At 37.2% G+C, this 16,102-nt stretch overlaps 1 protein-coding gene across 3 annotated transcripts in view; it reads right to left on the bottom strand.

Annotated features, from left to right (window-relative positions):
* LOC133523412 (rab11 family-interacting protein 4A) overlaps window positions 1-16,102 on the bottom strand; it is a 122,595-nt gene that overhangs the window by 54,998 nt on the left and 51,495 nt on the right. For 2 of the 3 annotated variants that reach the window (XM_061858969.1, XM_061858966.1), the window contains exons 3-6: window positions 15,482-15,573; window positions 14,023-14,141; window positions 8,938-9,018; window positions 7,144-7,188 (exon numbers count right to left, since the gene is read on the bottom strand). In XM_061858969.1, the coding sequence (XP_061714953.1) occupies window positions 7,144-7,188; window positions 8,938-9,018; window positions 14,023-14,141; window positions 15,482-15,553 (317 nt within the window). In that variant the 5' untranslated portion in view covers window positions 15,554-15,573. The remainder of the gene's footprint in view (window positions 1-7,143; window positions 7,189-8,937; window positions 9,019-14,022; window positions 14,142-15,481; window positions 15,574-16,102) is intronic. The other variant, XM_061858967.1, reaches the window with a different exon arrangement.

The following is a 16,102-nucleotide window of genomic DNA, read 5'->3' on the forward strand; positions in this document are numbered from 1 at the left end:
ATTCAAAATGTACACAGAGTAATCTGAGGGATTATTCTATAACCTACATATTTCACGTGACAAAAAGAGATTGAAAATATGTTGGATGGGTGCGCTAGCGCGCTCTAGGCATATGTGTGAAATCAAATCACGGACGGCGCACTCATATTCATAGTGAATTGATATTAGAACGGTGTTGAATTTTCGTTTCTGATTACGCAGAAGTTAAACCGGCAAAATGTGATTTTTCAATTTGCAAGACGTAACGCTAGCATGGGTGTGGATCGGTTGTGTAATGTGATGTGGTGTTCTTTTCACAAGTTCTCTAGCCACTTCAGACAATAATTTACCTTTACAAAGCTGAGGTTCAATGATATTATATTATTTATTGTATTGCATAGCTAATTAACAAATAAATTAACTGCTAGATAAAACTTCCTGCAAAACTTAGCACTTTATCGGCCAGTTAAGCTCATTTAATGATCGTGAAACGCCAGCGATGACTTTATTCGTCAGATAAGTGGCAAGTAGCTTATTCAGGACTTTACTTTGATGACCGGTCTGGCCTAGTGGGTAGTGACCCTGCCTATGAAGCCGATGTTCCCGGGCTCAAATCCTGGTAAGGGCATTTATTCGTGATGATCATGGATATTTGTTCCTGAGTCATGGGTGTTTTTATGTATTTAAGTATTTATCAATATTTATATATTATACATATATATCGTTGTCTAAGTACCCTCAATACAAGCCTTATTGAGCTTACTGTGGGACTTAGTCAATTTGTGTAATAATGTACCTACTATAATATTTATTTATTTATTATTTATTGTGAAACAGGCCCTTAACCTATAACTCGTAGGAATCGTAGGGTAACGAGAAAAAGGTAGGTAACATTGTTTAATTTTTTATAAGATAGACTAGGCACTGGTTCCTGGTTGACTAGTGATACTTTTACTCTGCCATTTACATATCTAACATATCCAATGACTCCAAACGGTAAACATGTGTGCCATTTATGTATTACACACGTAAGCATAATATTGTATGAACTTCTTGTTGAACGACTTAAGTACCTATTAGTTCCTTAATATATCATTTGAAACGCATTATACACACCATAATTTCTTATTCCTACTTACACAACTTGGCTCTTCATTCATAAAATGCATACCGCATATTTAAAGGAAGAAAGCTAATTAGCTCAACGCAATTACATGCAAATGTATTCAAACTGGAAATATACGTTAGTGTGCCGCAATAATTAATGGAGTTGTCACGATTTTCGCATTTTGTTTTACATTCGTCGGTCATGCGTTGGAATAGAACGGAATGATAACTGTTTTGCCGGTTGTTTGACATTATGTTAAGTTTTAATTTAGCGTGTGTCACGAGCAATAATTATTGGTATTAAGGTATTGGAGGAAGCAGAGCATGTGATGAATAACGTAGAGCCGTAGACACTCATCATCTTCCTCGCGTTTTCCCGGTATTTTGCCACGGCTCATAGGACCTGGGTCCGCTTGGCAACTAATGCCAAGAATTAGCGTGTAGGCACTAGTTTTTACCAAAGCGACTGCCATCTGACCTTCTAACCCAGAGGGTAAAGTAGGCCTTATTTGGATTAGTCCGGTTTCCTCACGATGTTCTCCTTCACCGAAAAGCGCCTGGTAAATATCAAATGATATTTCGTACATAAGTTCCGAATAACTCATTGGTATACGCGCCGGGGTTTGAACCCACGACCTCCTTAGAGGCGTAGATAGACTAATAGCTAAAAAGACAGCTCTGAAATAAGCTCGTCTGGGTAACTCATTTTCATCTTACGGATAGATTTTCAGCGGATTTTTACATCTTAGGCGACGTTTCGATACGGGCTCGACGCGCCAAAAACTACACTGATTCAAATTTTTGTTTTCGAAATATTATTGATTTGAATACGTACCTACAAAAACGTAATCTGTCCATACTCATTTTATAAATGCGAAAGCAACTTTCTTTATTTCTCTGTTTGTTACCTCTCCACGCTTATATAGCAGAACCGATTTAGATAAAATTTGTCATAGACATAGTGTGAGGCCCGAGGAAGGACAGTTTTATCAACCATCATCATCAACATCATACCACGCAGATTAACTACGTACGGAACATGACTATTTTTCTTGAAACAGCTATTTTTTTATAGTACGTCGGCGGCAACAGTATAAGGCCCGCCTGATGGTAAGCAGTCTCCGTAGTCTATGTACGCCTGCAACTCCAGAGGAGTTACATGCGTGTTGCCGACCCTAATACTCCGCACTCTCGTTGAGCTCTGCCAACCTTACTCAACGGCAGGAACACAACACTATCTGTAGGGTCTAGTGCAGTGGTTCTTAACTTTTTCAGTTCTGCCATCCCTATGACTAACTAGAGAACCCAATTTTACCCCTCCTTCCAATAATGATCATCTTTCTTACAAGTCTAATTTCTGTTATCTTTAATTGAGCTTATTATCCCCGTAAAATACCAGTTTTACCCCTACACTCCCAGGTTAGGAACCGCTGGTCTAGTGCTATTTGGTTGCGGTTTTCTGTAAGGCTCTAGATCTGGAATGACATTCGCTGTGTTGTGCCCTACCACACAAAGCGAGATGAGATGACATTCACAGTGCCCATAACTCTCTTTTGGACGTAGTTTACGGAAATACCCGAGTCCATAATTTGATTACTTATATTATAGAAAATTATCTCAGTGTAGGTTCTTATTATTACAATGTTAACTAACATGAAACCGCACTGACTCTTATGGTTATAATTTTATTACGTAGATATTTCGCTGGCATCGTGGTCAGTACTTTATGGTAAATACAGAAATTTAAAAAGGGGTACTTTCTATTTCTTGCGCTTATAATTAAGTATGATTGGAATCTTTATGCGTATTTAAACATTATCTTACTTCTATCTGTGTAAGCGCACTTTTATTCCGAATGAACCACTCAGTCTCTGTTGTTTGACAAGACGTTTATTTAATAACCTGTAATACATATTTTAAGATGTGAATTTAAAGGTCATACTTAGGGTTTCTGGTTTCTCGACCTTTTTTATTTCTCGAGGCACGGGAATTCTCGACCTGGATTTCTCGAGTATCTCGAGAAATTTTGAAAGTTTCAAAAAACACCATCTTATTTTTTTTTGCTTTAGTACAAATCAGACGTATAGGAGTCGTAGGTGAAATCGATAATCAAACAAATGGTAATTTTTTTGTTAACGGGACGACCTTGAAATATTTTGTAAAGTGTGGCGGGAGTGTGCATTGGAAAGAACCAAATGGCGAGAAAGAGGGGAGGCCTTTGCCCAGCAGTGGGACACTCTTACAGGCTGATAAAAAAAAATGGTATACACTACTTTTAAAATACCTGGATGTATTTAAAACGTCAATCTACATACTGTCTACTACTGTCAAGTTGTCAACACAAGTCTAGCAGCAAAGTAGATATTACTCTTCGTGATCGTAATCTCTCAAGCAGAAAATGAAATAACTACACACCTAATGTGAAATCGAAACCGACTGACACTCTTCGTTAAGTCCTTTCTTATTCTTAGTTACTTTCATCAACATGAAACTAAAACAAGGTGTTATACATTCACGGTGTTTTTTTTTTACTCTGTTAATATAGTGGGAATATAAAAACGTGATGATTTGATTGAAATCAAAAGTTAAATGTAAAATTAGAACTTTATACGCTACATACACTCTACATATTTCAGGAAATTTCCCAGGTTTTAGATACTATTTTTTTTCTTATTATGCTTATTTGTACCTTAAAGATTTACAGTTTAATTTATATTTACAATTATTGTACATCACAAGTCACAAGTTTACTCACAGATGATATTATATTTTGTATGAATTCTAGGGAGTTCCGTTATTGGCTATGCTTATAAGTACTCATGTTTTTGTATATTATTTATTGTAAACGCTGTAGAATTTCTCAATAAATAAATGTGAAGGAAATCTTCACCGTTCATCTTATAATTCGTAAATAATATAAAAATAATGAGGACTCGTTTTGCTACAGAATCAAACCGCTAACAAGTGTACAATAAGTAAAGCCTTGAGTTAAAATTAGAGCCAAATTTTAACCGCCTGAATACTGAGAACTTAATAAGATAGATATAATACTCTTTATTGGCACACCTCAGTAGAAAGATACAAGAAAATAAATAATTGATTAAATGTAGAGGCAGACAACAAAGTCATATGTCCTTGCCCATATTAATAAATAGGTCCGTATTTTACGGGTGTAAAGCATACATTTTTGTATTTTGCAGCTACTTGCAGGATACATTTTTGAATTTTGAGCATTTAACCAACCGGAAATGTCTGTAATGTTCTGTACTAAACAGTCTGCCGATTTTTGCGGGGGAGGGACACGTCAAACGTATGGCTATTTTTACGTAACTTACAAATAGCCTAGTCAAATAAACGGCAGTCCATACAATAAGTATGTCGTGAGCATGACCATTGGCCGAGGTTTTCGACAGAGTAAGCTTTTAAAGGCGACTCCGGTTGGTGCTCTAAGGTGTAAAGGGAATCTGCTCGCCGCTTCAGTGCTTGCGCCATGCGGATCGTGATGCGTGCGGGACAATGCCACATACGATTCACGTGCGACTGTACGTGCACAGCATAGGACTACTCGTATCTTTCTCATATACCGAAGCGGCAGGTGGAGGATTCGCATCAGTTGGGCTTTAAAGCCGGTAATCGCCGTAACCGTTAACTATGAGAAAATCCACACGGTCCTCTTCCCTTAATTGTTTTATGAATGCCTAACCTGTCGCTATTTGTTTGTCTGTCGTTCACATCTAAATCTGACGTACCGCGATGACTCATTGACTATCTCAAAATAGTGGTGGGTGCATTGTTTCCAGTACACAATAGTACTGCCGACAAACGTTCTTGCATCTACCTGAATATATGCAAACACTTATTTTGTGAGCTTTAGAGAATAAAATTGATAAGCAATGGCTTCTTTGATGGCACATTTAATGTGGTGGAAGTCATACCGACAACTAGTCTCTGTATTTTAGTCTGTCGATTGACACGCACTTCAGTTATCTATTTGTGAACTATCTTCTAATTCTAACAATAGTGTTGGCTTCCTTCTTTATTCAATACGGCGTGAAAGTTTATTGTACTATTCCGTTTTACTTTAACGAGTTGAATTGTTATGAGTCTGGTAGTAAAATTAGTTAATTGTGGTGTTTACATAGGTTTATAAATATTTGTACTTGATTACGTTTCTAAATAAACAAGGAGTTATAGTCTACTGAAATGAGAGCGAATACAATTTTAAAATAGTTACACCTAATATTGTTATGTATTAGCTACTAGCGGGTACTAACACTACTAAAAAAAGCAAAATTGGTGGCTTTAATTTGTTATTTCTGAAGTTGTATAGGTATACATACACCTAATGGTTATACACTTTACAAAACTATGAGACCAATGATCACGATAGTTATAAGTAAAAACTTACATACTTATATTATAAAAATAGAAAAGAAATTCAAATGAATAGGAAGAGAATTAGGAACCCACGTTAAAATTTACCAATAGACCCTGGCACTCACTGAAGCTTTTGTACGCTTCACAACTCAATTTTGTAGATAGCACACAATGCTAAAATAAACTTTAATGGATAGAGAAAATTCTTTAATGGATAGAGAAAATTGTATCTGCAGTTTCGGCATTGTTCTATGCCTCATACGGTCAAAAGAAGCTTAGGGATAGAAACCGTCATACAGTCCGTCTAAGCTCACCGCACTGATTTTGACAGAATAAAGCGCGGAAGTATGGAAGGTAGTGTTAAGGAATAGAATCTCCATATACCAAAAATTGTCCGAAAAAAAACTTAAATAGGTGGCGCTACAATACCTAGAATACTTGAGAAAAAAATCGAATCATAGACAGCGCACTTCACTACGTCAATAACGCCTAGGTTCTTAGCTACTCTAGTGCTACTCTGGAGAGATTTGGAACTATTATTTATAGCTGACAGCTGGACACTTTTGCAACAGTTCTGCCTAAGGAGTTTCTATTCCTTGCCTCTAGCTCCCATAATCCATACGCGGAAGTGTCTTAATAAACGTCGTTTCATAGAAATTTGACATTTATTATGACACGTATTGCAAAGTCCGCAGCAGCGGCGTAGGGGGCGCCACTAGCACAAACAGAGGGCTTACCGCAAAACACGAAAATAGATAGTGCGTTAACGAAAATAGAGAGGCAGATAACGAAATTTCGATGTTCGCCCTCTGTAAACAAACCGCCTTGTTGCATAAATTTCATATTTATTCATACCAAATTATATGGTTTACGATAAGTTCTACATTGCAGTGATAAACGCTATTTCCCATATTGACAAATTATGCCAAACATAATGTCATACAGTGACACAGTACTCATGAAATACTGGCAGCATTTTGATTGCTAACTCGATAGATGTCCCTAAGTATACATTGAAATTAACGCCATCTGCCACAATATTGGAAACCACAAAGTATCAACGACGATAATTTTAAACGGGCTTTGTAGACATGTATCAAGTTAGCATTCTATGCTTTCTTGTTCTATGGATAAAGCAGAGACTAATAAATATAGGAGACTGACAACTTCCATTAAACGTCATATGCCTCATCATTGTTGTAGGTGGTGCTATTTACTATTTTCGTGTTTTAGCATTTGCGTATGGAAAAAGTCACCTGATTGCTATTTATAACTTCGAAACGTAAAATTGGACTTGCCCATATGCACAAAGCTAAATGTATGAAAACGCGAAGGGGTGATCTCATAAAAAATAATTTCGCACCTTTTTATAATAAAAAATGTTTTGCCCCAGTTATAGATATGCAGTCATAGTTTGCAAAAATGAGAAATTTCAACATGGAATAATTTCCAAAATTAAAGTTTTCATTTATTTCATGTGAAATTCTCTAGAGATTTCCGAGAAACTTTTTAATTTTGTGAAACTGTCCGCAACTTGCACATCTGTAGACACACTAAGTTGTAGAGTTAATAGCACAATTAGTACATACAACAATGTCGAGGCATAGATCATTCTATGGATGATAGAACTCTTGATTAATTTATCACATAAAAAGCAAAAAAAAAAAAAAAATAGCTTACTGTCTCATGGAGCCCCATCGCCGATGCGGCAAGTTCTCCTGGTGGCTACGGACAAAACACAGTGTAAGCGAACAAGCGGTGCACCAAAAGGAATCACACGAAAACACACCAATTTAAAAGTAATCCAGATTTTGAAAATAATGGAAAATGCATTTTCAGCAAACGGAGTCAGAGCAAACTTTGCACCGAATCGTACAGAACAAAGTGTAGGGTGTCATTATAAACGCCATATTTATATAGAAATCTGACATTAATGATGACATATAATTTGGGAAACCATTTAGGTCAGTAGAAAAGGCGGCAAGTTTAAAAAAATGTTGGCGCGGAGGGTCGTTCTCCCATAGAAAATTTGAATATCGCGTCTTTTTCTCTGACAGAGTGGGTTTGCCAGAGTATATATTGCCACACTTTGTCATTGCAATATCCATGCAGAGTTAGCTTGGTCCGACTCTATTGATTGTAGAAGAGTAGTCTAAGAAACAATTGTGCTCCAGTTTAACAGCCGAAATAACTAATACGGCGTCATATTTTTTGGGAAACTGAATTTTGACAACCAGACAACAAGAATTGCCGTATGATGTATGGGGTTGTAACACAGCGCCATCTACAGCCGGCAAATTAGAGGTTGGAACCAAAGTACAAAAATGTAAAAACACAGAAGAGTGAAAAAGAGATTTATTTTATTCCATATTACATTAATATATATATATATCCCATAGTTTATAAATAAAAAAACCCATGAATTTAACACCCATAAAACACGTATAAGTACCTACTTATGGCAGTTTTCGTGAACTCCATCGGTATCAAATGAAATATAAAACAGCAACATAAAAAAACAAAAGAAATAAAACCAAGCAAGTTATATATCTTAGTCGTAAATAACTAGCATGCATTAATTTAAACGATATCTTTTATAATGCTAATGAAATAACAAATCTATATTCAAAAATTCCTAGTCATATAATTGTAATAGGGAATATTACGTGAAACTCTGCGTAGGGGGCGCCACTACCACAATCCATCACAATCTGAGGGTCTACCGCGAAACAAGAAAATCGAAATTTCGTTATTTAACCTCTCTATCACTCTTGCGTATTGCGTTGCGAGCGATGAATAGGCACATAACTCAATTTCGATCTTCGCGTTTGCCGGTAAGCCCTTTGTAAACAAACCGCCTTGATGTATCAATGTCATATTTTATTATATGTAAAAACTTGCCAAAAACAGTTTAAGGCACAGTATGAATAAGATAAAAGATACTCTATGGTTTACGAAAGGTCCTAGTGCTACACTCTGGCGGCAAAACATTACAGTAATACTCCCTATTAAAGTATATTTTGGATAAAATAATCTTAAATTTACGTTACTTCCCTAGACTTTTCATAATTCTGACCTCAAATTGTTTTTAGTTTATAAAGCACATTTAAATTACAAATGCTAATCTAATGAAAGTCCATCCTGTCTGACGCATGTTCTAAGCATTTTGCATGAATAGGAAGGCCAAATATCTAACTGCGCCGCATTTAACCATATAATTGAGATAAAGGGTAAAAATCCGCGTTATGCCCGTGCGAAACTTCCTTCTCAAAGTTTCGCGTGGGGCGCCATATTTTTGTCCCCTTTTAACTTTCAGGCGTTACGCCCCCTCTTTGACCTATTCTTAGTAGAGCATGTATCAGGTAAACTTTCACACTTCACCAGCCCAAGCCGAAAAGTTCCACCATTCGTAGACCTTACTCCAACGGCGTACGGTCTACGAATGGTCAGTTTTGAAGATACTTGTGCACTGACCTCGGCTGCGTCCGTCGGAGACTCGTCCGCGTCCAAGAATGCCGGTTCAGGTTACCGGGGCTGCGGTTACCGTTTTCTAGTCTGTAGAAACGAAAACAATTAGAATGAGTGTTTTCTCAGTCTAAATCATCAGATTAACATAAGTAACATGGCACCAAAGCTGGGCACCGTTAATCCGTTAACGCGTATTTAAAATTGCATTTCTTGTGATAGTGATCTGCTTAAATGAATTGTATGTTTGGGTTCTGGAAGTTAACTGGTTATAAAAAAACCCGGCCAAGAGCGTGTCGGGTCACGCTCAGTGTAGGGTTCCGTATTTTCCTCGACGAGTACGACAAGTATATAATCAAATTTGTACATCAGGAACAAATATCTGTGCTCGTCACACAAATAAATGCCCTTACAGGGATTCGAACCCAGGACCATCGGCTTCAATGGCACTACCCACTAGGCCAGACCGGTCGTGCAGCTAAAAGGGTTATTAAGTTATTATTATTAACATTTTATTTATAGCTAATCTTACTCAATAGGTACTTGAAATTAACCGCTAAACTATTTACGTTCGGTGTCGATAGCAACTTTAATAATATATAAAATCTGATTTCATTTTTACGGGTATATTGACCTAGCAATATGCATCGTAAAATTCATAACAATCATTTATAAAGGTATGTTTATAAGCTAGCTTTATGATGAGGAAATCTGGATTATCTAAACAGCGTTTGATGTGTAAATAAGTCAGGCAAATGTATTTAAACTAAATCGCATTAGACGAGTATTTAGACGTGTAGTGCTTTGATCTGGTAGAAATAGATTATTTGACTTTCCTAATTTAAAGGGGCCCACTGATAATTTTTTTTAAATACTACGTCGGTGGAAAACAAGCGTACGGCCCGCCTGATGGTAAGCAGTCTCCGTAGCCTATGTACGCCTGCAACTCCAGAGGTGTTACATGCGCGTTGCCGTCCCCCGCCACCCCCGTTGAGCTTACTCACCGGCAGGAACACAACACTATGAGTAGGGTTTAGTGTTATTTGGCTGCTGTTTTCTGTAAGGTAGAGGAACTTCCCCAGTTGGGCTCTGCTCTAGATCTGGAATGACATCCACTGGCTGTGCCCTACCACACAAAGCGAGATGACATTCACAATGCCCATACCTCTCTTTTGGACGTAGTTTAAGAACGTACCCGAGTCCAGTCCAGATTAACTTAACAGTCCGCCGGACGGTATCAGCCTGTCAGTTGTTCGGAGCTGTCAACTTTTTGTTCTAACTGACAGGCCGGTACCGTGCGGCGGACTGTTAATCAGTGGGCCCCTTAACACTTTTTATTTTGTCATAAAGGTAAATTAATTTTAATGTATACAGTACTTACATAAAATGTACCAAGACTCGTAATTTTTATAAAAAACTAAAAGGTTAAAACTAATTTGTAACTGCCTTATCGCATGCCTATAGTTATTTACTTATAATGAAAAGCCTATTTTTTCCTGCGAATCCTAGGTTTTATCCAGATTATAAAATTAATTTTATATAAATCCATTCAGCCGTAGTTATTAATGTGGATTAACACGTCACTAAATACTCTGAGGTAACATACTAATAAGGTTTTTGGAAGAAATTCTTCTTCTTTGGTTTGCTTCGGCTTATTGCCACGGCTCATGGAAGCCCGGTGTCCGCTTTGCAACTGATCCCAAGAATTGACGTAGGCGCTAGTTTTTATAAAAGCGACCGCGATCTGACCTTCCAATCCAGAGCGGAAAGAAAGCTCAATGGGATTAGTGGATTTCCTGACAATGTTTTTCTTCACCGAAAAGCGTACGTAAGTTCCGAAAAACTCATTGGTGAGCTACGCTAGACTACCAACGCTTATTGAAAAAAACTAGGTAAACAAATAGTTGAAAGAGTCAGCAAGCATGTCAAACTTCAATCGATTGAGACCGCTAGATTGAGTTCAAGAGGCTAAAGGCATTATTATATTACGTTCCACTATAAGCTTGACATTGTAGCTTTGATATATATTAGATGAGACAAATGTAGTTGTATCGACCGCCGCTAAAAATAAGTCGCGGTGGACATAATTTATCAAATACCTATATACGATAATAGCTATGTCATTACGCTGCTAACACTGTTCGCTGACCAAAAGAGGCTGTCAATACCTAAAGCGCGCACACTGTCTATTTGTATCGGAGTAAATGAGATAGCACTGTCGCATATATGTTACTGGGCCTGGGCAAGGGAATAATAAGAAAAATATTTAAATAAAAAAAAGTGGATTATTAGTGTAATATTTTACTCAACCACGGTTTAGATATAAATGTTTTGAAAATGTGATTTTAATTGCAGACCCATAAGTCAAAACAATAAAGACATAAAACCGTTTAATTGTGATTTTAAGACCAATCTTTGCAATTATTTTCTATCGAGCCGATTTCGATCAATCGTGTATCGAGTACAACCACGGTCTTTGAAATATAATTAATATGAACATATATTTTTCTTACTTGACTAAAACAAATAGTCTTTCTTAAAAAACTGTTTAAGTAACATCAATTTCAAGGACATTGGGTGTTGACAGCCTCTTAACGTCTTTGCTATAAGGTTTATAAATAGGCTAGATGACGTTTTTATTAATGATCAGAGAGATCAGTCTATCAGGTTTGTATTGAGGGTCTAATGTCCTTATTGGACTTAATGTCAGAAATTACAGTCAACGTTTGACAATCGTACTCTACGCCATCTCTAAACGATAGGTACTTGATCGTGACGTTACAATCAAGTTGAAGCCGTCTTGAAGTATGGAAAACTTGCGATATTGACGGTGAAATATTGCATTTATGTACATAGTTGCTATACAATCTAATTTAAATGAAATGAAAGGTACCATATATTTTTCATTTTGGAAGAAAAAAGAGCTTATATTTTGAAGTCTTGTATGTTTTTACCTTTTTTTGTGTTAAAATGTATTATGATAAATTGCTACATTTGCTACCTTTTTATGTATTCAACCAGATTTTGTTATAAATTTCAACATGTTGACACATCATCCCTATCGTCAGTAACAGTGTGAACGATGGAACACCGTGGCTATGTTTATGGCACCACAAAGTATTATTAATTGTGTCCTCATGACATGATAATATAAGTAAATAGATATTTCTGTGATTATCTTGGAAGATTAGTTAACCATAGAATGCTGAGTTTTCCAGTTATTTCTTTTGTTTTAAATTTGAGATAAAGGGTATCACCAACACATTATTTACAGTAAGTACCTACCTGGTACGTTACGTTCATGCATAAGTCCGCATCATCATTATTTAGGTAAGTATATGATGAATGGTATGTGTATTATCGCTGTTTACTAACGTTTACGTTGTAATTTATGATCGTGTAAGATAATGGTTTAAACTACATACCTATAAATATCATCCCACTGAAACACTATGATCAAAGAGAATTTGAAATAGAGGTGTATTGTCAAAGAAATTTTTGTAGCGACGTATATTTATTGCCATATTTCGACACATAATAAAAACTTTTAGAACGCCATTTGACTTTGATCCTCATTCTTTCACTGATATGTTTTCAATTTGTTAAATGACAAAAAGTGGAGCCATCTTACCGGGCACTATCTAAAGGTTATGGCGCCATCGCTCGAAACGATGCTGCTACACCTTTGGCCTTTGATCTATTAGATGGCGCACTTTTTGATATTTAATAAATTGAACACATATCAGTGAAAGAATAAGGATCATAATCATAATCATAATCAATTTATTAATAATAAAAATTACAGGTCACAGTAATTGCCTATCAAAGTCAGATTGCGTATTCTAACAGTTTTACATATGAGTCGAATGATGGCAGTAAATTTACGTTGCTAACTCGCTACAAAGTTTTCTTTTACAATACACCTCTATTTCAAATTCTATTTGCTATGATTAAGGTCTTATGCTCATAAAAAATATACAAGCTTCATGGGATATTTAAGAGTCTCGCGAACCTACCCGCCGCCATACATTTGCAATCGAAGTTACGCTTTCATTTTAAAGCGACATGGACATCGGAATTCTGAAATAAAAAGTGAAATTCGACGTAAACATTCTAACGCAGCTACTTTCGTGAGCGAATAATTCGCGAATGCGACGCGGCGCGGCGCAGCGTGGCGGCCAACGGCATTCGCGTTCACAACGAGATCGCCCACGTAGGACACTTCCATAGGTATCAAAGGATTTAATTCACCCGCGCCGCTTCGCGTTCGCGAGTTATTCGCTCACGTAAGCCGCTGCGTATGACTGGAACACATATCTATGTCTAGTATTAAAGTAGTTTCAGTTGCTAGATTTTGTAATACAAAGAAATTTAGACAAGCAGAAGTTGAAAACATAAAAATATAACAATTTTTAGGAACGAAGACTAACACCCGACAAAGGTATATGTTATGTGTTCATGTTTTTTTTAGTTCATCGTTTTATAATGACAGCGATACTACGAATGTATGGCGGCGGTTATCTCTGTGTGATTCTTAAACCCGACGTCCAACAATCCTATAAATACTAGATATTCAGGTCTAAGTTAAACAAGGGAAACGCTAAAACTACGAGTCGTCACGACACTTTGTTTTGGGCAACATGGCGTAAACACAAAAACGTGACATCAATTCGTGATGTTGTAAATGTGGTTCTGTTCGTATACAAGTAACCAACAGTAACGTTTATAGGTGACTATCTACAGCCCTTATGTCAAAGCAATAAGGGCTAAGAACAGTCAGGGAAGTATTGTTAGGTCAGTCATGACATGCATGACCTAGTCTTTAGGGACGTATGTCACACTACAAAACTGGTACCTGACATAAGTACAAGGTTGGTTGACGTTCTAATGGACTTTACAACTTAATCTACTGTGTGTGTGTATATAAGTAAATTGTTTTTTGGAAAGCGTTAATTTTTCCGGCGTTGGATCAAATTTGCAAGAACGATAATAGAGGCAGATTTTAGAGAGAAATTTCGACTATCATTTTCCACGGTAGGACCTCTGGACTGGTGTTAGTCTACTCTTTATACTAAAATATACCACGATACTAACGTGTTAGAGGATACATCGGCGTCGGCCTCGCCGTAGCACTCGAAGTTCTCCACATCAGAGATGGAGTTGCCGGGACTGGAGTCCGCCGTTGCCTCCGACTGGCCTGCTTCCGACCCGTTCTGGAACATGTCAAATAAAGGGGTTAGTTATTGATTGTAATTCATATAAGTATGGTTTTATTGCTAGTTCGCTAGAACCATTCCACAAAAAGGTATACTTTGTCGGGGCGTGATACGTATGGTGGCTGCCTTAATAACCTGCTCGCAGCCCTTGAGCTGGGAGGGGAAGAGAGGTCCCATTTTTCGGTATTTCGATTACATCTCGGAAATGATGCATCTTAGCGACATGACAGATACAGAATATACCTATCTATATTTTTCATGTGTTTCGATATCTTGAATAGTTTTTGAGATATCTCTTGAAAGTTTATTTAGGGTTCTTAATTTTATCTTGATATCTACATCAGTGAAGCTGCTAGGCCGCTTTCTGTATACCTTCTTGTTGCTTTTGGCCTAATTATATACCGTTAAATACAATACTAAGTTATCAAAGTAAACGTTATCATGCCAAATATCAGCTTATTTTATCACAAGTATGTTAAAAATAGCGTCACGTAGGTACCCGAAACTTTTCTGGAATAAACCTAGCCTATTTGAAACTCAGCCAGGCCCGATGACTATCAGAATGAATGTAAGTGCGTAAGATATTATCGGCCCTTCAAGAGAGCTGGTATCAGTTATCAGTTTAATTATTTTTCGAGGCTAGGCCCTTTAACTGAACAACGTCGGTAACCTCGAAAGCCTGATAATGCACGTTAATCCACACAAACAGCAACTTCACTTAGAGATAAGTCGTTGGAATGACTTTATCATTTAGTATTTCAAGAAGTAAGCTGTGCTCAAGTGAACCATCGGTTCAATTTTAGTAGATGCATAATCGAAACTTCTAGAAATAACTACAACGAATGACGTGTTTTAATTAAAAATTATGTTAATATCAACAAGTCCGCAGCACAGTTACACGATTTGTTTTTGTTTCGCAAAAAAGATGTATGTTAAATTCGTGGGTAGGCGTTTTCGTCATAAAATGTCAAGTGAATGAGTGCTATAAACTGTTCAGTTAATATACCTAGTACCTATTTCAGTTTGACTATAATGCGAGAAGATTTACGATGTTGTAGGTATTCTTATGCCATTTGTAACGTAAGTGCAGTTAAACGCAAATAATTGTTTACTACAAATGTGTTAGTAACACAACACAGAAAACAGGCATGATTGACAGTCTTAGTCAGGCAAATATAGGCTCTCATTTTTACAAAAGGATCATCTGATTTTTACCCGTCTTACTATGGAGTGACCAATTACTACGGAGGGGCCAATAACTATAGCAGTCATCCGCACCCTACATGAAAAGGAAAGAGGTTATTTTTTGCAGCTAACTGATAAAATTAAATACTGACCTGTAGTTTCCTGGGCAGGTTTCCGGGCGAGCGTGGCGACTTGGTGCGCTGCGTCACGCTTGGCGCCATCATGGCCGTCGGCACCTTCAGTTCTGGAATCAAACGTAAGTCCGGTTATAGCGTGTTTTTTAAATACTACTTTGGTGACTAACAGGCATACGGCCCGCCTGATGATAAGCAGTCTCCGTAACCTGTAACTCCAGAGGTGTTAGAGGTGTTTTGTCTTCTTATATTACCCTAGTAACCGTTCTTAACCATTCAGTGATATTTCTTGACAAAATGTATTTTTTGCAAAATGATTTTGAACGAATGGAGGACTACCTATGTCGAATGAACACTGCAATGGGTTATTCTGTTAATAATTATACAAAATTGTGGACCCTTTTAGGTCGTTTCTGGGACCACGGGTTAAGAACCATTAGGGCCTAGGCTAGGCTAGTGGTGTAAAGGTATAAAGAGCCTCAAGAGCTTATGCCACGTCTCTCAATCCCCAGTAGGGATTCTAGCGTCACATTATAATATCATCTAACGACTGTCAGTGCCTCTGCCTTCTCAGCTAAGCGCCACCATGTGGTTTTTTTTATCAGAGTAATTTGTTGATGCCCGGTAGGGTAGGGATTT

Source organism: Cydia pomonella, chromosome 12, assembly GCF_033807575.1.
Source record: "Cydia pomonella isolate Wapato2018A chromosome 12, ilCydPomo1, whole genome shotgun sequence".
Classification (NCBI taxonomy): Eukaryota; Metazoa; Arthropoda; class Insecta; order Lepidoptera; family Tortricidae; genus Cydia; species Cydia pomonella.